The sequence below is a fragment of the Nycticebus coucang genome, chromosome 2 (assembly GCF_027406575.1).
Source record: "Nycticebus coucang isolate mNycCou1 chromosome 2, mNycCou1.pri, whole genome shotgun sequence".
NCBI classification, from domain to species: Eukaryota; Metazoa; Chordata; class Mammalia; order Primates; family Lorisidae; genus Nycticebus; species Nycticebus coucang.
This window is the reverse complement of record NC_069781.1, coordinates 144,145,957-144,169,480: the sequence shown is the minus strand read 5'-3', so window position 1 is coordinate 144,169,480 and position 23,524 is coordinate 144,145,957. Positions and strand designations below refer to the sequence as shown.

Genomic DNA, 23,524 nt, shown 5'->3' with positions numbered 1-23,524 from the left:
AGGGCTGGAACTGCTGCTCAACATAGTAGTAACTCAAGAAGCAGGCCCAGCCCAGAGTCGCATTACCACACTATAGAGATGAATGGGAAACAGCTTTTGCCTTTGGAGATGACGCTTGTCCCTGGGTTAACGGGATAAAAAGTGATGAGTGCCCTTTTGGAGGCGCATGCAGAATACTAGGAAGTCCAGAGGAGGGTGCCACCTGTTCTCTTCCTGGAGTTTAGTTCCTTCTTTGCTTTGTCATTTGCACCCCCACCTCCAATATTTAGCAGCCTCCTTTCTCCTTGCTGCCAGAATCTTTTCAAAGACTTTTTCAAGACTTCATACAAAGTTGCTATTTAGCAAATACCTCTAAATTTTCAAAGTAATTAGGATAATTTTTTTTTTTTTGAGGCAGAGTCTCATTATGTCGCCCTCGGTAGAGTGCCGTGGCATCACAACTCACAGCAACCTCTTGGTTTAAGTTATTCTCTTGCCTCAGCCTCCTAAGTAGCTGGGACTGCAGGCACACACCATAATGCCTGACTAGGGATAAAATTGTGATGACTTTTTGTAATGACTTTCATGTCTGTAGGATAGATAGCATTGCTCACTTTTTTATCTATGATTTTGATTGTGTCATCCCTATATTTTGGATCAATCTTGTCAGTGTTTTATAACTTACATTAGTCTTTTTTTTTTTTCCTTTTAAAAGATCTAACATTTAGTTCTGGTTCTTGGCAAAGACTAATCATAGTTATCAGGGAAAAGAAATGAGTTTACCATCAGACTTTGACAACAATTCTAGAAAACTGAGTAACATTTAAGGAACCTAGGAAAAGAAAATGTGATTCAAAGATTTTATGTTCTAGCAAAACTGAGTTTTCAGATAAAGACAAGTTTATTAATGAACAATTCAGGAGATACTGTTCCCATGAAACTTTCTAAGGAATTGAGTAGAAAAACATCTTCAGACAATTGAATGTAGATGGACATCGGATTGGAAGTAGGCATTAAACTGTAGTTAGGAGCTGGGCAAAGTAACTCATACCTATATCCTAGAGGAGTCTGGGAGGCTGAGGTAAGGTTTGCTTGAGGCCTGGGCAACATAGCGAGACCCCATGTCTACTAAAACTTAGCTGGGTATGGTGACATGTGCCTACAGTCCCAGCTACTTGGCAGGAGGATCACTTGAGGCTGGGAGTTTGAGGCTGCAGTGAGCTATGATTGTGCCATTGCACTCTAGCCTGGGTGACAGAGTAAGACCTGTCTCTAAAAACAAAACAAAACTTATAGGTACACATAAAACCTAGACTACATAAGTGTTAAAAGGGAAAGAGCATAGGTTATAGTAGCTACCCTGTTTTCCCGAAAATAAGACATCCTCTGAAAATAAGACCTACTTACAGGAAAGATATGACGTCCCCTGAAAATAAGACCTAGTGCATCTTTGGGAGCACACCTTAAAAGAAGACACTGTCTTATTTTCAGGGAAACAGGTTCTATGTGTAGACATTGTGCATAATGTTAATCTCATTTATTGGAGTTTTCACTTTGAGGTTCTTCCACGTCTTTTTTATATCTTGTTTTATTCCTTATAACATCCACATTCTCCTTTATTTTTGAGCACAGGTAACATAACTATCATAGACTTTTAATGTCCTGGTCTGCTGGTTGCATCATCTCTGTTGCTTCTGGATATGTTTCTGTTGGTTGATTCTGTCATTTCTATTGATAGATAGCTCTAGTTATGAGGATATTTGCATGCCTGCTAATTTTTGATTGAATGCTGGATATTATATAATATTATAGTCTATGTTGGATTTTGTTCCTTAAAGAACATTAGTTTTATTTTGGCATGCATGTAAGTAACTTGGGATCGATTTGCTCTTTTCAAAGTTTATTTTCATTTAATTATTTGTTTTTGGAGACAGAGTCTCACTTTGTCATCCTGGGTAGAGTGCCATGGCTTCATGACCTCACAGCGGCCTCAAACTCTTGGACTCAAGCAATTCCCTTGTTTCCTCCTCCCAAGTAGCTGGGACTACAGGCAGCTGCCACAATGCCCAGCTATTTTTAGAAACAGGGTCTTGGCTCTTGCTCAGTCTGGTCTTGAACCGGTTAGCTCAGGTGATCACCCGCCTCAGCCCCCCAGAGTGCTGGGATTGCAGGCATGAGCCACTGCATCCGGCCACTTTTCAAAGTTTAATCTTAATTTTGTTAGCGCTGATCTACAGCCTTTACTCTTGAGCTAATTTATTCACACTACTAAAACAAGATTCTTTTTAGGACTCTGCCTCATCGGTGTATTGGGAGGTCTTTCCAACCCCGTTTTTTGAAACACAAGCTTTACCCACACTGCATGAGTCCTGGGGATTCTCGTGCTTGTTGGCTCATCCTTGGGTAGTTTTCTCAGTCTGGACCCAGATTGGCCTTCAGCCAGAGTACACAAGGAATGTGCACAAGGTGTAAACCCTGCATTTGCAGAGTTTCCTTTCTCTTGTTGGCTGGTCAGTCTCAACACAAGACTTCTGGGTTCTATTTGGGTTCCCTCTTCCTGGGCTGCAATCTGGAAGCTTGTTTCTGGACAGTGTTTCACTTCCCTTAGGGATCACAGTTCTGGGCTTTCTGTTGTCCACTGAAAATAGCTGTGTGATGTATCCTATCTAGTTTTCTAGTTGATTACAGCAAGGAGATAATTTCTTTTTTTTTTTTTTTTTTTTTGGGACGGTCTCACTTTGGTAGAGTGCCCTGGCACAGCAACCTGAAACACTTGGGCTCAAGCAATCCTCTTGTCTCAGCCTCCCAAGCAGCTTGCATTACCAGTGCCCGCCACAATGCCCAGCTATTTTTTTTTTAAAGAGGGGGTCTTGCTCTTGCTCAGGCTGGTCTTGAACCCGTGAGCTCAAGCAGTCCACTCACCTTGGCCTTCCAGAGGGCTGGGACTATAGGCATGAGCCACCTCGCCAGGCCACAAGTGGGTAATTTCTAAAGAGTTAATCCTTCACAGGCAGAGGAAGCTTAACCCCTTCCAATCTGTTTCAATCTAATTCATTGTTATTAATTTTAACTGTTGAATTTTCAGTTCTAGAATTTTCGTGTCTTCTAAAAAAATGTTTTATTGAGGGTCCTTATTTATTAAATATATCCACTTAGAGTGTTTAGTTTGAGGCTGGGTGAGGTGGCTCTTGCTTATAATCCCAGCACTTTGGGAGGCCGAGGTGGGTAGATTCCCTGAGCTCACGGGTTCAAGACTAGCGTGTGCAAGAGCAAAACCTCGTTTCTAAAAATAGCTGGGCAGTGTGGCAGGTGCCTGTAGTCTCAGCTACTCAGGAGGCTGAGGCAAGAGAATCACTTGAGCCCAAGAGTTTGAGGTTGCTGTGAGCTGTGATGCCACGACACTACCCAGGGCAACAAAGTGACTTTGTCTCAAAAAAATGGATAAATAGACAGAAAAAGAGAAATGCATTTGCAGTCACTCCCATTCTTCCCGTCCTCCAACCGTAGGCGGCCTCCAATCTACAGTTGACCCTGACTGTGCATTTGACTGTTTTGGGCACTTCATGTACATGGATCATACGACAGACAAGACGGCCCTTTGTAGCTGTTTCCTTTTACTTAACAATGTTAATAATTTTCAGGGTCCACACAGGCATCAGTGTTGTGTTCTGTTTATTTATGAGTAATATGCCATTGCATGGATATGTCACATTTCATGAATCCATCTGTCAGTTGATGAACATTTGGATTATTTTCACCTTTTTTGTTTTTTTTGAGGCAGAGTCTTACTATGTTGCCCTCGGTAGAGTGCCGTGACCTCACACCTCACAGCAACCTCAAACTCTTGGGCTTAAGCGATTCTCTTGCTACAACTTCCCAAGTATCTGGGACCACAGGCGCCTGCCACATTGCCCGAGTATTTTTTGTTGTTGTTGTTGCAGTTGTCATTGTTCTTTAGCTGGCCCAGGGTAGGTTTGAACCCGCCACCCTTGGTGTACATGGCTGGTGCTGTAACCACTGTGCTATGGGCGCCAATCCTGGCTAATTGTTTTCTATTTTTGGTAGAGATGAGATCTCATTCTTGCTTAAGTTGGTTTCGAACTCCAGAGGTCAAGGGATCCTCCTGCCTCAGTCTCTCAGAGTACTAGGATTACAGGCATGAGCCACTGCACCTGGCTCAATATGATCTTTTAATTGTTTGAACATACTAATATTAAATGCAGTTACTTTGAAAGTGTGTTTAGAAACCGTGTGCAGCTTCTTAGATTCCTCTCTTGGTTGACTCACTGTTCTTCCATTTCTAGTTTCTTCTGATATATCACATACAGGCTTGGGTCTTAGCTTTCTGCCTGCCTACCAAGGAGCCGATGATGGCCTGGAAGGTGTGGGGACAGTGAGTCAACTTGGCAAGGACAGATAAGGGAACTGGGTGATTTTTCTCACAAACATTCTATTTTTTTTTTAGAGACAGAGTCTCACTCTGTCACCCTCAGTAGAGTGCCATGGCATCACAGGTCACAGCAACCTTTAGCTCTTGAGCTTAGGTGATTCTCTTGCCTCAGCCTCCCGAGTAGCTGGGACTACAGGCGCCTGCCACAATGCCCAGCTATTTTTTGTTTGCAGTTTGGCTGGGTCTGGGTTCAAACCTGCCACCCTTGGCATATGGGGCTGGCTCCCTACTCACTGAGCCACAGGCACCACCCCTCACAAACATTCCGGAAAAGCCCCACATACCTAATGAATGTGCCTTTTGGACAATCTCTTGTTTCTGCAGCTCTCTGAGACATGGCCAGTGTACTAACAAAGGGGTTGGCAAACTTTTTCTGTAAATTGCCAAGTACTGAGTATGTTTGTGGGCTGTATGTATTCTTTTGTAACCAGTCACCCTGGCCATTGGCATGGGAAATTAGCCACAACATGAGTGAGTGTGGCTGTGTTTCAGTACAACTTTATGGATGTAGAAATTTGAATGCCATAATTTTCATGTGTCAAAGTATTATTCTTTTGATTATTTTCCAACCCTTGAACAATGTAAAGTGACTTTGGCAGACCCTTGTGTGACACGCCCGTGCCTTCATGTGTCTCCTTGTCCCTCTTCTCCTTTCCTGTACCTACTGCCTGACCTGATGACTGCTGAGTAAACCTTCAGGGCTTCACTTTATTCCTCAGGCTTTTGTTCTTAGTACAAAGTCTGTGTCTGTATTTCTGTTTTCAGAATCTGCTCTTGGTCTGTTTCTATTTTCTATTTTTTAAAATTTTCATTCAAGTGGTCTTGCCTCTTTTCCATTATTATTTTTGTGTTCCTGATATTGTATGTGAAATACTGCAGTGATACTTTGAAGGTCTGGATAACGGTATTTTCCTCTAGAGAGGATATTTTAGGCTAAATGTACTAGTAGTCCTGTCAGGAGCTGACAGGACTCACGGTTAGGCTTGTTCCCTGTGAAGACTGGTCTGCTTGTGACCCACCGTACTTCTGGTGTGTGGCCCTGTGAGGTTCCAGCTTAGAACATGGAGCATTAACCATGCTGAAGGCCCTGTGCTGCTGCGGGTGGGAGTGAGGGCTCTGCTTGGCTTCCTGGTCTCAGCCCTACTGGCTTTGGTTCTCCACTTTCCTTCCTAGGGTCTCAGCTTGCTTGTCCTCACTCCTTTGTGCGTCTTCATTGTCTTCACGCAGATGTTCTTTATGTTCTGGCTACTTTTCCAGTTGTTATAGGAACCTGTTCCTAGCACTTTTTGGAATTGGTATGTTGTCCTAAGTACAACAGATGCTTAGTGTATTATTTTCCTGCAGGATTAAGGGAAAAAAACTTATACCTTTACTTTAGTTAGCTGCAAATATTTGAACAGATTACAGTTCAGGCAAATTTTAAAGATATGAAAAATAAAACATTTTCTAAGCTCTTTTTTTTTTTTGCAGTTTTTGGCTGGGGCTGGGTTTGAACCCGCCACCTCCGGCATATGGGGCCAGTGCTCTACCCCTTAGAGCCACATGCTGCCCCTCTAAGCTCTTAAATTAAGCAAAATGCCGTTTATTCATTTGTCAGATTACTCTGTTTTGGATTACACTGCCTATATCTGTAGTTTTGGGGTAGTCATTTTGATAAATGCATTAGGGTGTGCTTGACCAATCCTCTTTGGGGTTAAAGGTGGCACCTGTGTGATGGCTCGATGGCTCCCCTAGGCTGCCTTGCTGCAGGTGTGGGTGCAGTTGTGGTAGAAGTGGGAAGAAGTGTCTTAGTCTGAGTTAGGCTTCTTCCCAGATCCACCTCTTTGACAGCCTCAGTGTTGTGTGGAGCTGCAGCTGACAGCTTCATTTACTTGACCCAAGTAATTACTGACATAGACAAGTTGGCCCAGTCCTTCCCTGCTTGCTGGGTTCTTTTGATGATGGAAACACCTTTACTTGCTGTATGGTTTCAAAGGTGTGAGATAATGTGAGAGCAAATTGGAAAAGAGTCCTAAGCCCAAATACTACAATTAGAAGCATCTGGGATCTATACCAAAAAAGTCAAAAGAAAATTTAAAAAACCTGTGTCATCACCTACTGGGAACTTTTATGTAAGTCAGCTACTAATGAAGATGGGCTAATTTGAGTCAGTTGTCCAGATACTCTGCGAATTGAAGTGATTTTATTTCCTTAGCAGTCCCTGTCTCCACCGTGGCCAGGCTGCTTCCTCTTCAGGACCTTGTGCCTCCCTCTGTGTCCCTCTCTGCCTCCTGGCCGCCTCCAGGAAAGCTTGCTTTATTGCCTTAGTAAAGTTCCTCTGTCCTCTGAATCCTTTACAGTGCCCAAGCTGTTGTCCCTTTAATGGTGTTTATTTGAATCTGTGCCTAGTTTCCATCTTTGAGTCGTCAGTTCTTAGGAGGCTTCCACAGTCTGTGTCTCTCCAGAAGTCCATTCTCCACAATCCAAAAATGAATTCTTTGTCACCCACACAGTTTCTGTCCTATCCTTTTCCCTCCCTGCATTACCCAAGTGATGGGAGCATGGGCTACAGTAATTGTTCTTGTTTCCATGTACAAGGCTTTCCTCCTTGGCTTGGTTATTTTTTTTTTTATTTTTTTTATTTTTTGAGACAGAGTCTCACTATGTTCCCCTCAGTACAGTGCTGTGTTGTAATAGCTCACAGCAACCTCAAACTCTTGGGCTCAAGTCAGCAGTTCTCAACCTGAGGGTCACGACCCAGGAACTGTATTAAAGGGCCACGGCATTAGGAAGGTTGAGAACCACTGGCTTAAGTGATTGTCTTGTCTCAGCCTCCCAAGTAGCTGGGATTATAAGCACAATGCCTGGCTGTTTCTTTTTTTTTTTTGGCTGGGACCGGGTTTGAACCTGCCACCTCCAGTATATGAGGCCGATGCCCTACTCACTGAGCCACAGGCACCACCCCAATGCCCGGGTATTTATTTTAGAGATGGTTCTCGCTCTGGCTCAGGCTGGTCCTGAACCTGTGAGCTCAGGCAGTTCACCCACATTGGCCTCCCAGAGTGCTAGGATTATAGGTGAGAGCCAGGCGCCTGACTCAACGCTGGCTATTTTTTTTTAGAAACAGGCTGGTCTGGAATTCTTGAGCTCAAGCAGTCCACCCACCTTGGCCTCCCAAAGCGCTGGGATGGTGAACCACTGTGCCTGGCCTGGAACACCAGTGTTTCTCAGCGTAGATAGTCTGAACACTGATGTGCAGAGTCTAGCCAGTCAGGGGCAATGTCCGAGTGTAGTTGTGGCTGAGGACAGTGTTCTCTCCCTTTCCTTGAGTGTTGGCATTATCTCCTAGCCATCACCTTCTGTCCGTTTGCTGAGCACCCCAATCTGAGTCTTCAGCCCTTGCCCTTGGCTGAGGTCTGTGTCATGCTCACTGTGTGGTGCCCGGGGAATCCATGTCTGTTTGCTAAGCACCCCCAGGTCTGAGTCTCCAGCCCTCATCCTCTGCTGAGGTCTGTGTTCTTGCTAACTGTGTGGGGCCACGGGGAGAGCTCCATGTCCATGCTCTACGGTGAATGCACATCCTGGTTAGAATGGACCTCATTCTCATTCACTTCCCTGTGTCTTTCTGTCCCCCTTTTTATTGGATTTGACCTATTTGATGTGAAATCATCTTAAACAATCCACTCTCACTGTCTTGGCTTACTTCATCCCTTGTTTTTGCACTCTTGATAATGTTCTATTTCTCTTTCCATCTTCCTTTGTCTCCAGCCATTGTATTGAAACTGAATTGTTCCTAAAGATGGAGTATAATTCAGCACACCTGGGACTGGGGCATGGTCAGTGTTTGCCTCTCAGCACCTCTGAGGAGGGTCTTAGCTGCCTCCCCTCCGGCAGTGAACAGTGGAACCAGGCCTTTCCATGCTCTTGTTAGACCTTAGGCCCTGACTGCTCATAGCTTAGTTTTTAGGAAGGAGTTTACCTCTCTTTCTGTCACCTAGTACTTCTGCCAAGAGTCCTGTGTTTTGGTTCCAAGTATGTTTATGGGAGTTACCTTGTTAATGGTATGACATATTAAATAGGAGTGCTGAGAGAAGACTGTTGTTTCTACAAAAACAAATTTGGGCGCTTAGTTTTCGATTGCTGTGTAACAAGGGATAACCAGGAATTTAGCAAGTTTTACCTATGTAGGCTCTTATAGTTTCTGTGGGTCAGGGGTCTGGCTGGGGCTTAGCTCAGTCCTCTGCTTTAGGTTTCAGGAGGCTGTAGTCCAGTTGTGGGCTGAGCCACTCCCTATTCTGGTCGCTTGGGTCGCGACCCCTAAGACTATCCGAAACACATCCTGCATATCAGATATTTACATTACGATTCATAACGATAGCAAAATTACAGTTATGAAATACCAACGAAAATAATTTTGTGGTTGGGGGTCACCACAACATGAGGAACTGTATTAAAGGGTCTTGGTATTAGGAAGGTTGAGAACCATCACTTTAGAGTAAATTGCAGTATTGATGTATAGTTTGAAAATCCCTTAAAGTTGAAAAACTTTTTTTTTATTGAAATGGAGTTTTGCTCTCTTGCCCAGATCAGACTCAAACTCTTGGGGGCTCAAGTGATTCTCCTTGCCTCAGCCTTCTAGGCAGTTGGGAGATAAATTTTATATACATGGGTTAATTTGCATGTTACCAGTTGTAGGTTTTGCTTTTTTTATGAATTAATTTTTGAGGATGTAAGCATTTATATGTTTTTTAAATTGTATTTTTATTTTTTTTTTATTAAGTCATTCGTACATAGATCATAAATACATTTATGCCATTATGGGATTCGATGTGTTGATTAGTTGTACAAATTGGCATTTATATGTTTTAAAAGTAAAGACCTACAAAGTATTCCCTCAGTTTTGCCTTCAGTGGTCCCTGCTGCCTTCACTACAACCCCTCTTCATCTCCCCACAGGTCATCTATGTTATTTTCTCTTGGTTTACCTTTTCAGAGCATGTGCACACATATGTATGTGTCCTTTTTTCTTGTTTTCATACAAAAGTCAGCATATATATACTCCTATGCACTGTGCCTATTTATATTTTTTTGGCAATTTTTGGCTGGGGCTGGGTTTGAACCCACCACCTCTGGCATATGGGGCCAGCTCCCTACTCCTTTGAGCCGCAGGCGTTGCCCATGCACTGTGCTTGTTTCACTTAACAATACTTCTTAGATACTTAAATTTATTATTCAATAAGTAAATCATTGATTTATTATTGAATGATGGAATAAATGAGGGTAAATGAGATTTTTTTCCCCCATACATCTTTTATTTATTATTATTATTATTTATTTACTTTTTTTGGTTTTTGGCCGGGGCTGGGTTTGAACCCGCTACCTCTGGCATATGGGACCGGCGCCCTACTCCTTGAGCCACAGGCGCCACCCTTATCTATTATTTTTTTACTTTCATTTTATTTCTTTTTTTTTTGAGACAGTTTCAGTACGTTACCCTCGGTAGAGCGCTGTGGCGTCACAGCTCACAGCAACCTTAAACTCCTGGGCTAAAGTGATTCTCTTGCCTCAGCCTCCCAAGTAGCTGGGACTACAGGTGCCCGCCAGAACGCTATTTTTTGTTGCAGTTGTCAGTGTTGTTTTAGCTGAACTGGGCTGGGTTTGAACCTGCCAGTCTCGGTGTATGTGGCTTGCGCCATAACCACTGTGCTATGGGCGCCGAACCTATTTTTTTTTTTTTTTTGAGACGAGTTTTATTATGTCGCCCTGGGTAGATTACTGTGGTGTCACAGCTCACAGCAACCTCAAACTCTTAAGCTTAAGTGATTCTCTTGCCTCAGCCTCCCAAGTTGCTGGGGATTATAGGCGCCCGGCTATTTTTTTGTTAGTAGTTGTCATTGTTTCCAGGTGTATGGGGCTGGTGCCCTAGCCACTGAGCTACAGGCGCCAAGCCCTGTATATCATTCTTTAAGGACTGAATGGTGAGTATGAGCACTCTTTAAGTTTATCTTGTTTATCATTGCCAGCTTGCTTTCACAAGAGATGGGCTCTGTGGTCTGTGGAATGAAATGGTTAAAGATGGAGAAATTGTATATACTGGGACAGAATTACCCCCGAATGGAGAGCTCCCTCCTAGAAAAGGTAAGGCCTTTAAAGAGTATTTTTTACTTTGTAAAGATCATCATAATTTGTATTTTACAGAATTTTTTTTTTTTGCAGTTTTTGGCCGGGGCTGGGTTTGAACCCGCCACCTCTGGCATATGCCCTACTCCTTTGAGCCGTAGGCACTGCCCCTTATAGAATTTTTTTCTGTAAGGGGCGGCGCCTGTGCTGTAGGAATGGGGGAGCTTTTGAACATAACTCTATGAAATTTTGTTTTTCATTTGATGGTTAATATTTAAAACCACATGGATTTTATTGTTTTATGTGTACCAAAGGCATTTTCGTTGTAACACCATCTGGCTGCATTTTGGTGGTATTTTCTAGTGTCTGATTTGTGGCTTATAGGAACTGGTTGATATTTCTTTAAGTTTTGAAACAGGTCTTGCCTTTGCTAACTATAAATATAATTACAAGATTGAGTGAAAATAATTATTCTCAAAACTTTAACTGTATGACTCTCCTTTGGGAGTATATAAAATGCTAGAAGCCTTTGTTGACTCAGCACCTGTAACTCAAGCGGCTAGGGTTCGAATCTAGTCCGCCAAACAACAGTGACAACTATAACCAAAAAATAGCTGGGTGTTGTGGCGGGCACCTGTAGTCCCAGCTGAGGCAAGAGGATCGCTTAAGTCCAAGAGTTTGAGCTCTATTTTTAGTAGAGGCGGGATCTCACAGCTGTGAGCTGTCATTTCACAGCACTCTACCCAGGGTGACAGCTTGAGATTCTGTCTTAAAAAAAAAAGAAGCCTTTGTTATGCAAGGAAATGCCAGTGAATAATCTGTGGTCATGAAAACTCAGTAAGATTCTTGTCGTTTGTTGGTTCTGGACTTTGTCAGGATATATCAGTTATCAGAATCACTGTTGAGGCTGGACAAGGAAATGTATGCCTGTACCCACCCCAAACTCAATTGCCTCTGAACAGCTTGGGTTGGGATTCATTGCTGAAGTTTGTTAGTCCCACTAGTTGAAGTCATCATGGTGGATAAAGCTGCTTTAGAAAGTATTTCCTCTTCTCTTCTTGGAATGAATTGGGATAGTGTGTACTTGCAAACACATGGAAAAACATATTAGTGTGTCTTTTCAGTTACAACATCTAGCAGTTATCCCTGTTTTGTTTGAAAATTTTTGCACATGAACAGAATAACTGAAAGACTAGACAGTGAGCTGCCACACATCTACCCTGGTCTTACCGCCAGCCTTTGGCTTGCTCCTTGGTGACAGGCTACTGGATTCACATCCTTCTGTCCATCCATTCATGCACCTGTCTCACCGGGGTCTCTTCGGCACTCCATATGTATCATTAACTCAGGTTTAGGTTTTTGTCTTACAGGTAAAATTTGTGTATGATGGCAATGAATACATTTTAAGTTTACCATTCCATGAGTGTTGAGAAGGTAACCTAAACCTTTTATTACTCACTTGAGCCTTTTTGGGGTCTATGGCTGTCCTTACTGCCCAAAGGCATTGGCTGATCTGATAGTTTTGTTCGTTCTAGAACTTCCCATGAATGGAGTCATGTAGTCATGTGTGTTCTTTTATGTCTGGCTGTTTTCACTCTGCATAATGCTTTTGATTCTCTTTCTTTGTGTGTATACCAGTAGTACATTCTGTGTGTATATATTATATGTATATTTTTTCTTTTTTTTTAGACAGAGTCTCAGTCCCTCTTGGTAGAGTGCTGTGGCATCATAACTCACAGCATTCTCAAACTCTTGGGCTCAAGTGATCCTCTTGCCTCATTTTAGTAGAGATAGGGTCTCGCTTTTGCTCAGGCTGGTCTCAAACTCCTGAGCACAGGAGATCTACCTGCCTTGGTCTCCCAGAGTGCTGGGATTATAGGTGTGAACCACCGCACCCGGCCCATTCTGTAAAAGTTTTATACTACTTTTTAGCCTTCCAGTATAATAAAACAATGTTTCCCAAAGTGTTGCCCATGAAACAATAGGTCTTAAAGATGCTCTACTACTTACATGGAAAAACCCAAAGTATATTTTTTATTCACTACAATTGATCATTTTTTTCCTTTGTTCTTTTAAAAATGATGTAATTACAAAGCAAAGCCTAATTGTTCTTTATGTAGGTTCCAACTGAATGGGGTTTTGGAGGACATTTTTGGCATTAAGTAAAAGTTTCTATTTTTAGTGTGGTATGTGTGCTGTTTATTATTAGAAATACTTTATTTGGACTTCGCGCCTGTTGCTCAAGCGGCTAAGGCACCAGCCACGTACACCTGAGCTGGCGGGTTCGAATCCAGCCCGGCCCGCCAAACAATAGTGACAGCTGCAACCAAAAAATAGCCAGGCGTTGTGGCGGGCACCTGTAGTCCCAGCTACTTGGGAGGTGGAGGCAGGAGAATCGCTTGAGCCCAGGAGTTGGAGATTGCTGTGAACTGTGATGCAACAGCACTCTACTCAGGGTGACAGCTTTAGGCTTTGTCTAAAAAAAAAAGAAATTATTTGGAGATAGATTTATATATATAAATCAGTTTTTTAGTTTTATTTATTTTATCAATAGATTTATATATATCAATCAGTTTTTTAGTTTTATTTATTTATTTTTGAGTCAGAGTCTCACTTTGTCATACTGGGTAGAGTGCCATGGTCATAGCTCACAGCAGCCTCCAACTCGGGCTCAAGCGATCTTCTTGCCTCAGTTTTTCTATTTTTAATAGAGGCGAGGTCTTGCTTTTGCTCAGGCTGGGCTTGAACTTGTGAGCTCAAACAATCCACCTGCCTTGGCCTCCCAGAGTGCTGGGATTATGGTTGTGAGCCACCACGCCCAGCTTTTAGATTTATTTTAATGTCAGTTATAGCCAAATGTGAAGAAAATATAGATTACAGTAGAAATCCCTTAAATCTGCAATTTTGTTTTCATTTTGGGGGGTTTTCTTTTAGTTTGCTTGATTGCTTTCTTTCACAGTCACTCACTCTGTGTGGATTCTTTCTGTTGGCAAGTTGATTTCTTCATAGTTCATTTCCAAGAAATAGTGGTTTATCCCCTGGGATAAACTGTCCTTCCTTTCATTTGCTGTCACACTTAGAATCTCCTGGCCCTACTGATAAGGAAAGAAAACTCCCTCCCAGGTAGTAAGCTTTTGTGTTCCCCTTTGGGGTCACGTACCACGAACGATAAGCCCCAGACTTGGCTGGATTACAGGCAGTCCCCAAGTTAACAAGCATCCCGCGTATGTCCAACTTGTGTTTAGGACGCAGGCTGTGACAGCAAGTCCTTGAGTTACGAACATTTGGCGGATGTGCAACTTGCACTTATGAACGGAAGGTATTATAGGTAGTAGGTAATTGTATCTGTTTCAACTTAAGTACAAATTCAACTTAAGAGCAAACCTGCAGAACCCAGGGACTGCCCATGTAGTATTTAACTTTTTCAGGTTTGTGTTTCTTATTAACATTCAGAATCTCCTCCCTTGCCCCTGCCCTCAGTGGCCCCTTAGAACATTGCCTGGGGCTTTAGGATGGTCAGTGCTATACGCCCTAGCCTTACCTTCTTCCTGCATGTCATAATTTGCTGTGTGCTTGGACAGTCTGGTGTTTTCTCTCTGTAAGCTGAACCCTGCGGTGGTAGGAAGGAAAGTAGGCAGCACTGGAGCTCATGCCCATGCCGCCTCGAGCTGGTGGTGCAAGTCAATTGCTCTGTTTCCATAGCCTCCAGTGAGTTCGTCTTACTGTTGCTGTTGTGAGGTGCTCGAATTTAGCTCCTGAGAATAAAACTTGAGGTGTACTTAGCAGTGCTTCCTGTCCATTTCCTAGTGACTGTCGAAGATCCTTTTCCTCTTTAAGACATTATACATATGACTAGCATTCCAGTGTACAGAGTTTAAAATTAAAAATTTTGGGCTAGGTAATATGGCTCATGCCTATAATCCTAGCACTTTGGGAAGCCAAGGCAGGACTGCTTCAGGCCAGGAGTTCAGAACCAGCTTGGGCAACATAACAAGACCCCAAAAATGAATAGGCATGCTGGCATGTGACTGTAATCCCAGCTACTCGGGAGGGAGGCTGAGGCAGGAGGATTGCTTGAGCCCAGGAATTTGAGGCTACCGTGGGTTATGAATCCCACCATTATATTCTAGCGTAGGTGGCAGCCTGTCTCTGAAATAATGTTTTTGATTTCTTTTTTTATTTGTAACATTTTTAGCATGTATAGAGTTAAGAGTGGCATGCTTTCTGTAAAGGGCTGGATGGTAGGTATTTTAAGCTTTGTGGTCCATATGGCCTCTGTCATAACCATGTTATATTGCTAAAGTAGCTTCAGACAGTAAACCAAGGATGTGGCTATATGCCAATGAAACTTTTATTTGTGGACACAAATAAGTGGAGTACACATAATGTTTACAAGTCATGAAATATTTTTCTTTTTGTTATTTTCAGTCATTTAAAAATGTAAACTCCTTTCTTTACATTTGGAGTACACATGACAGTCTGCAGGCTGGATTTGGCACCTGGACTATGTAAAGTTGAGTCTGCCATTTGGAAGCAATACTTGTGTTGTCACCTGAGTCTGTGTTCCTGGCCAGGACCTACTCTGTCAGCTGTAGATTCTGCCTTGGTAAACTGGAGACAATAAAGGCCTGCCTTTTTGCAAGGTCATCTGTAAAGATTTGAAAGGATAATGTACAGTTTTGGGGCCAAAGGCTTTGCCTAGTGCATGTCAGCTTGTTCTTACTTTCCGTTAGCCACTTGTTTTCCCCCCACTAACATTCTACTTTCTTGTGTGTGACCATGTATATCATCTCTCAAACTTCCTAATTCGACTTTTGTTCTCACACTTCCCATGTCGTTAAAGTAAGAGGCCAGGGCGGCACCTGTGGGTCAAAGGAGTAGGGCGCTGGCCCCATATGCTGGAGGTGGTGTGTTCAAACCCAGCCCTGGCCAAAAACTGCAAAAAAATAAAAATAAATAAAAAGTAAGAGGCCAAACGAGACCTGTTTAAGCTTACATTTAGTTTCTCAGATCAGGAGAAATGCTCAGCTGTTGCAGAGTAGGACCCTGTTCTTGGTTTGCTTGGGATATGTTTCTCAGTTCCCTCCTGATTGCAGGCTATGCACTCCAGCCTTGGGACTCAGATCCCTGCTGTGATGTGCTTCCTCTAGGCTGCCTCTGGCTGTCCTTCCTGGGCATGGTTTCTTCTTTTTTCATGACCCTTTCCAGAGGCTGGTTTAGGTTGATTAATTAGGTGTGTGTGGTATTTTTTTTCTAAAGTATCTTTAGAATGATAAATGTTACCTTTTTACTTTTGTATAAAAGTACTCTGGGTATGCTGGATGTTAAATATATGTTTGTTGAATTTCATTGAAACTCTACAGTAATTTTAATGAGAACATTCAAAAAATTTTTATTTGGAAAATTATCATATAGTAAATTTTGTTCCTTTTTGGTGGCTACTTCAGTAGGTTTCAGCACACACATAGATGAATGTAACTCCCACTGTAATCAAGATGGGTCACAGGTTCATTGCTTCAGAGGGTCCCTTGTGTTGCCCCTTCACATCACACCTTCCCTGACTCTGGCCCCTGCCAAACACTGGTCTGTTCTCTGTTAGCACAGGTGTTTCTTTGTGAGAATGCTCTGTAAATGGAGTTAGATGTTGTGTAATATTTTGAATTTGATTTCATTTACTCACCAGTTACATCTTTGAGGCTCACCTGAGTTGTTTTCTATATTCTTTTATCACTGAGTAGAATGCCATCATTTGAGGGTACTGCAGTGTGTTTATCCGTTCACCTACTGATGGCCTTGGTGGTTGCTATTTTTTGGCATTTATAATAATAATCCTGCTCTTCGAGACACAGTCTCACTTTATCACCCACGGTAGAGAGCTGTGGCATCAAAGCTCACAGCAACCTCCAACTCCTGGGCTTAGGCGATTCTTTTGCCTCAACCTCCTGAGTAGCTGGTACTACAGGCACCTGCCACAACGCCTGGCTATTTTTTTGTTGCAGTTTGGCTGGGGCCAGGTTCGAACTGGCCACCCTCGGTATTGGGGCCGGCGCCATACCCACTGAGCTATAGGCACTGCCCATGGATACAGTTTCTATTTCCCTAGGATAAATATTAGTATTGTGACTGCTGGGATATGTGATAAACTTTATAGGAAATTGTCAAACTGTTTCCCAGAGGGCTTTATTATTTTGCATCACCACCAGTAAGGTATGACAGTTTCTTTAATTTATTTACTTATTTATTTATTCATTTTTTGATACAGTCTCACTGTATCACCCTTGGTAGAGTGTTGTGGCATCACAGCTCACAGCATCCTCAAACTTCTGGGCTTAAGTGATTCTCTTGCCTCAACCTCCCAAGTAGCTGGGACTACAGGTGCCCGCCACAACACCTGGCTATTTTTTGGTTGCAGTTGTCATTGTTGTTTAGCTGGCCTGGGCTGGGTTTGAACCTGCCAGCCTTGGTGCATGTGAACGGTGCCATAACCGAAGTGCCACGGGCTCCGAGCCTGTACGACAGTTTCTATTGTTCTGTATCTTAGTTAGCGCTTAGAATTACCAGCTTTTTTATTTTGGCATTCTAACAATTCTGTAGTAGAAGGATCTCTCGTGTGTGTGTGTGTGTGTGTGTGTTTTCTTTCAGACAGAATCTCATTGTGTTGCTCTGGGTAGATTGCCATGGCATCATCATAACTCACAGCAACCTCGAACTCCTAGGTTCAAGTGATCCTTCTGCCTCAGTTTTTTCTACTTTTAGCAGAGATGGGGATCTTGCTTTTGCTCAAGCTGGGCTTGAACTCTTGGGCTCAAGCAACCCACCCATCTTGGCCTCTCAGAATGTTGGGATTACAGGTGTGAGCCATGGTACCCAGCCTGATTGTGGTTTCATTTGTTTATTTATTTATTATTATTTTTTATTAAATTATAACTTTGTACATTGATGTTTCTATGGGGTTCAGGATACTGCTTCAATATACAATGTGAAATGCTTACATTGAACTAAGTAACACATCCATCACAATTATACTCATTTCTTAATAGTTTTGAAATGTACCATTGCATCGTGCACATTAGGTGAGGTTCCCCCAAATACCCTTTCACCTCCCGTATCCCTCTTCCCCTCCCCTCTCTCTCCTGTTCCCTTTTACTTTCTGGACTATAGTTATGTTTTGCCATTCATATGAGTGTGTAGGTGATTATATATTGATTTCATAGTAGTATTGAGTACACTGGATTTTTTTTTTCCATTCTTGAGATGTTTTACTAAGAAGAATATGTTCCAGCTCCATCCAGTTAAACATAAAAGAGATGTGAAGTCTCCATCTTTTTTATTATGTCTGGATAGTATTCCATGGTGCACATATACCACAATTTGTTAATCCATTCATGGGTCGATGGGCACTTGGGCTGTTTCCATGTCTTGGTGTTATGAATTGGGCTGCAATGAACATTCTGGTGCAAATGTCTTTGTTGTGAAATAATTTTTGACCATCTGGGTATATACCTAGTAGAGGATTTGCAGGATCGAACGCTAGGTCTACTTTTAGTTCCTTGAGTGTTCTCCAAATTTCTTTCCAAAAAAGGTCGTATCAGCTTGCATTCCCACCAGCAGTGTAGAAGCATTCCCTTCTCTCCACATCCATGCCGACATCTGTAGTTTTGAGATTTTGTGATGTGGGCTAATCTTACTGGAGTTAGATATCTCAAAGTGGTTTTGATCTGCATTTCTCTGATTAAGGATGATGAGCATTTTTTCATGTGTTTGTAGGCCATGCACCTGTCTTCATCAGAGAAGTTCCTGTTCAAGTCTCTTGCCCACATAGAAATGGAGTTTATTGATTAGTTTGAGGTTTTTTTTTTTTTTTTTTTTGTAGAGAAAGAGTCTCACTTTATGGCTCTCTGTAGAGTGCTGTGGCCTCACACAGCTCACAGCAACCTCCAATTCCTGGGCTTAAGTGATTCTCTTGCCTCAGCCTCCCGAGTAGCTGGGACTACAGGCGCCCGCCACAACGCCCGGCTATTTTTTGGTTGCAGTTTGGCGGGGGACGGGTATATGGGGCCGGCGCCTTACCGACTGAGCCACAGGCACCACCCTAGTTTGAGTTCTTTATAGATTCTAGTTATCAGACCTTTGTCAGAAGCATAACCTGCAGAAATCTTCTTCCATTCTGAAGGTTGTCTGTTTGCTTTACTTACTGTGCTCTTGGCTGTGAAAAGCTTTTTAGTTTGATCAGATCCCAGTAATGTAATTTTTGGTGTTGCTTCAATTGCCAGGAGGGTCCTTTTCATATTATCCCAGGCCGATTTCTTCAAGTGTTTTCCCTGCACTCTCTTCTAGTAATTTTATAGTTTCATGTCTTAAGTTTAAATCTTTTATCTTGTGAGAATCAATTTTTGTTAATGGTGAAAGGTGGGGGTCCAGTTTCAGTCTTCTACAGGTCATCAGCCAGTTCACCCAGCACCATTTGTTAAATAGGGAGTCTTTCCCCTACTTAATATTTTTGATAGGCTTGTTGAAGATCAAATGACAATAAGTAACTGGGTTCATCTCTTGTCTCTATTCTGTTCCATAAATCTACTGCTCTTGTTTTTGTGCCAGTAAAATGCTGTTTTGATCTCTATAGATGTATAATGTAGCCTGAAGTCTGGTAATGTGATACCTCCTGATTTATTCTTATTTCTGAGTAATGTATTTGCTATTTGAGGTTTTTCTGATTCCATATAAAATGAAGTACTATTTTTTCAAATTCTTTAAAGTATGACAATGGTTCTTTAATTAGGATTGCATTAAATCTGTAGATTACTTTGGGTAGTATGGACATTTTAACAATGTTGATTCTTCCCAGCCATGAGCATAGTATGTTTTTCCATTTGTTAACATCTTCAGCTATTTCTTTTCTTAGAGTTTCATAGTTCTCTTTATAGAGATCTTTCATGTCCTTTGTTAGGTACACTCCCGGATATTTCATTTTCTTTGGCACTACTGTAAAAGGAATAGTCTTTGACTATATTTTCAGCTTGACTATTGTTGACATATATAATAGAGTTGTAAGTATTGATTTTGCATTCTGAGATGCTGCTGTATTCCTTGATCACTTCTAAGAGTTTTTATGTTGAGTTCGTGGGATTTTCCAAGTATGGGATTGTATCATCAGCAAAGAGCGAGAGTTTGATCTCCTCGGACCCTATTTGTATACCCTTGATCGCCTTCTCTTGCCTGATTGCGATGGCTAAGACTTCCATTACTATGTTGAATAGCAATGGAGATAGTGGGCATCCTTACCTTGTTCCTGATCTGAGTGGAAATGTTTTCAATTTTACACCATTCAGTATGATAATTGGCTGTGAGTTTGCTGTAGATGGCCTCTATCAGTTTAAGAAATGTCCTTTCTATGCCTATTTTCTTAGGTGTTGGATATTATCAAAGGTTTTTTTCTGGCTTGGCACCTGTGGCTCAAGTGGCTAAGGCACCAGCCACATATACCTGAGCTGGCTGGTTCGAATCCAGCCTGGGCCCGCCAAACAACAATGACAGCTGCAACCAAAAAAAAGAAAAAAAAAAATAGCCAGGTGTTGTAGCAGGCACCTGTAGTCCCAGCTACTTGGGCAGAGGCAGGTTGCTGTGAGCTATATGCCACAGCACTCTACCCAGGAAGACAGCTTGAAGTTCTGTCTCAAATGAGAAAAAAAAAATTTTTTTCTGCATCAATTGAGAGAATCATATGGTCTTTATTTTTTATTTTATTGATGTGATGTATTATATTTATAGATTTGCATATGTTGAACCAACCCTGTAACCCTGGAATAAAACCATCTTGATCATGGTATATATATTTTTTGATGTATTGTTGAATTCTGTTTGGTAAGATCTTATTGAATATTTTTGCATCAATATTCATTAATGATACTGGTCTATAATTTTCTTTCTTTGTTTTTCCTGGTTTGAGGATCAGGGTGATAATTGCTTCATAGAATGTGTTCGGAAGTATTCCTTCTTTTTCTATGATGTGGAGAAGGTTGTATTAACAGGTACTAGTTCCTCTTGAAAGATTTGATAGAATTCGGAAGTGAAACCATCTGGTCCTGGACTTTTCTTTTTTGGGAGATTTCATATTGATGCTATTTCAGTGATTGATATAGGTCTAGTCAAGATTTCTAATTCTTTCTGGTTGGGTCTAGGAAGGTGGTGTGTTTCCAGGTATTGGTCCATTTCCTTCAGATTTTCATATTTCTGGGAATAGAGATTTTTGTAGTAATTGTTGTGGATTTTTTGAATTTCTTTTCTTTTCTTTTTCTTTTTTTTTTTTTTTTTTTGAGACAGAGCCTCAAGCTGTTGCCCTGGGTAGAGTGCTGTGGCACAGCAACTTCCAACTCCTGGGCTCAAGTGATTCTCCTGCCTCCACCTCCCAAGTAGCTGGGACTACAGGCGCCCACCACAACACCTGGCTATTTTTGGTTACAGCTGTCATTGTTGTTTGGTGGGCCCAGGCTGGATTCGAACCCACCAGCTCAGGTGTATGTGGCTGGTGCCTTAGCCGCTTGAGCCATAGGTGCCGAGCTGATTTTTTTGAATTTCTTAAGTGTCTGTTGTTATTTCTCCTGTATCATTTCTGATAGATGATATTAGAGATTTTACTTTTCTATTTCTGGTTAGAAGGCCAAAAGTTTATCAATTTTGTTAATCTTTTCAAAAAACCAACTTTTTGTTTTGTCGATCTTCTGAATGATTCTTTTCAGTTTCATTTAATTTTGCCCTAATTTTGGTTATTTCTTTTTTTCTGGTGGGTTTGGGGTTGGAATGTTCTTCTTTTTCCAGTTACTTGAGATCATCCATTACATTGTTGGCTGCCTCTTTTTCTGTTTTCTTGATGAAGGCTTCCAGTGCTATAAATTTCCCTCTTAGGACTGCCTTTGTAATATCCCACTGGTTTTGATAATTTATGTCTTCATTATTATTTTGTTCCAAAAATTTGGTGATTTCCTTCTTAATCTGTCTTTGACCTGGCTATCATTCAGCCTAAAATTATTTAGTTTCCATGACTTTGAGTATGAAGAATCTTATTGCTGTTCAGTTCAACTTTTATTCCATGGTGGTCCGAGAAGATACAAGGAATGATTTGTATTCTTTTAAATTTGCTGAGGTTCAACTTGTGTCCTAGGATATGATCTATTTTGGAGGGTGATCTGTGGGCTGATGAGAAGAATGTATATTCACTTTTATTAGGATGAAGTGTTCTTTAGAGGTCTGTAAAGTCCATTTGTTCTAGGGTCAGGTTTAAGTCTAATATTTCTTTGTTTAGTTTTTTCTTTAGTTTCTTTCTATCCAAAACTGTCAAAGGGTGTTAAAATCTCCAACTATTATAGTGCAGGAAGATATGAAGTTGTTCATATCCATTAGGCTATGCTTTATGAATTGAGGAGCATTTTGGTAGAGTGTATAAATGTTAATTATTGAAATCTCTTCATGTTGGGTGTTTCCCTTGACAAATGTGTAGGGACCTTCCTTACCTTTATCTTGGTTGGTTTAAAGCCAATTATCTGCTAAAATTGCAACCCCTGCTTTTTTCTTGTTTCCATTTCCCTGTAATATACAAGTCCATCCCTTCACCCTGAGTGTATTTTTATCTTTTACTAGCAGAGGTTCTCAAACTTTTTAACAGGGGGCCAGTTCACTGTCCCTCAGGCCATTGGAGGGCTGGACTATAGTTAAAAAAAAAAAAAACAAACTATGAACAAATTCCTATGCACACTGCACATACCTTATTTTGAAGTAAAAAAACAAAACGGGAACAAATACAATCACACCACTTCATGTGGCCCGTGGGCTGTAGTTTGAGGATCCCTGCTTTAGGGTAAGGTGAAATGCTTGTATACAGCAGATATCTGGTCTGAGTTTATGTATCCAGTCTGCCAGCCTGTGCCTCTTTAGAGGACAATTTAAACCATTGAGAGAATTGATAAGCCTGGTTGTATTTTGAGTGTCATGATCTTCGGATGTCCAGTAAGCCTCTACTCTGAGGCCCAGCAGGGGCTGGGGACCAGCCCTGTCTGCCAAACTCAGTCCACACGGGGCAACCACTCTCCCATTGTGGGTGCCGTCAGAGCCGGGGCTTCTGCACCCCGTCCCACCAGACACAGCCCAAGTCAAGGGTCAACACCACCACTGGCCGGGCGTAGTCATAAGCAGGGGACTGCTCCTCCTCCCGCCAAGTGTCCCTTTCTTCCCACACCCTCTCTCTTCCCCTTTAGTCACAGATTCTGTCCTGATGGTTGGTGGTCCACACTACGCACAGAACTCTCAGGACAAGACCAAACACTCTGCTCTGCGGGGGCGGGGGACAGAACTTCAGACTGCCATGCGAGGGGGAAAGGGTGGACTGGGAATTTGGACTGGTGGGGGAAAATATCTGTTCAATTTTATGTTTGGCGGGGTGGTGTCTAGGTTCATAAGTGGGACCTCCCTGGAGAAAGAGACCTGGAGTATAGTGGCTCTCTCCAGTGAAGTAAAATGAGAGGTATTCTGTTCCTTGCTTGTTCGCAGATAGCCTGCAGCAGGCCTCCTGCTTGGGGAAGAGTTTTTCCGTCCTCTAGTTGATACGCTTTGTACCTGTAATTTGTTTTATTGAATGCTCTTCCTTAGAGTTACAGCTTGCTGAACTTCTTTCTTGTCTCAGCTCCCCATCTTTGGCTTCAGAGTCTTATTCCATCCCATTTATCTTCCTCTGCTCAGGAGCCTGCTGAGGGTTGCTGCCAGTTGGCCATCTTCCCAGAATTCCCCCATTGTGGTTTTAATTTGCATTTCCTTAATGGCTAATTTTATATATATATATATATATATATATATTTTTTTTTTTTTTTTTTTTTCCCTTAGTAGAGTGCCCTTGTGTCTTAGCTCACAGCAACCTTAAACTCTTGGGCTCAAGCAATTCTCTTGCCACAGCCTTCCAAGTAGCTGAGACTATAGGCGCCCGCCACAATGCTTGGCTATTTTTTTTTTT

The 23,524-nt window shown here is 42.0% G+C and overlaps 1 protein-coding gene across 10 annotated transcripts in view; it reads left to right on the top strand.

The window, feature by feature from the left end:
* Positions 1 to 23,524, top strand: part of HERC2 (HECT and RLD domain containing E3 ubiquitin protein ligase 2) — a 275,737-nt gene that overhangs the window by 27,924 nt on the left and 224,289 nt on the right. For 8 of the 10 annotated variants that reach the window (XM_053582025.1, XM_053582027.1, XM_053582029.1 and 5 more), the window contains one exon: positions 10,431 to 10,545. The exons of the other annotated variants lie outside the window; for them this stretch is intronic. In XM_053582025.1, coding sequence (XP_053438000.1) covers positions 10,431 to 10,545 — 115 coding nt within the window. Of the gene's footprint in view, positions 1 to 10,430; positions 10,546 to 23,524 lie in introns of those variants that run through there. 10 annotated transcript variants of the gene reach the window in all.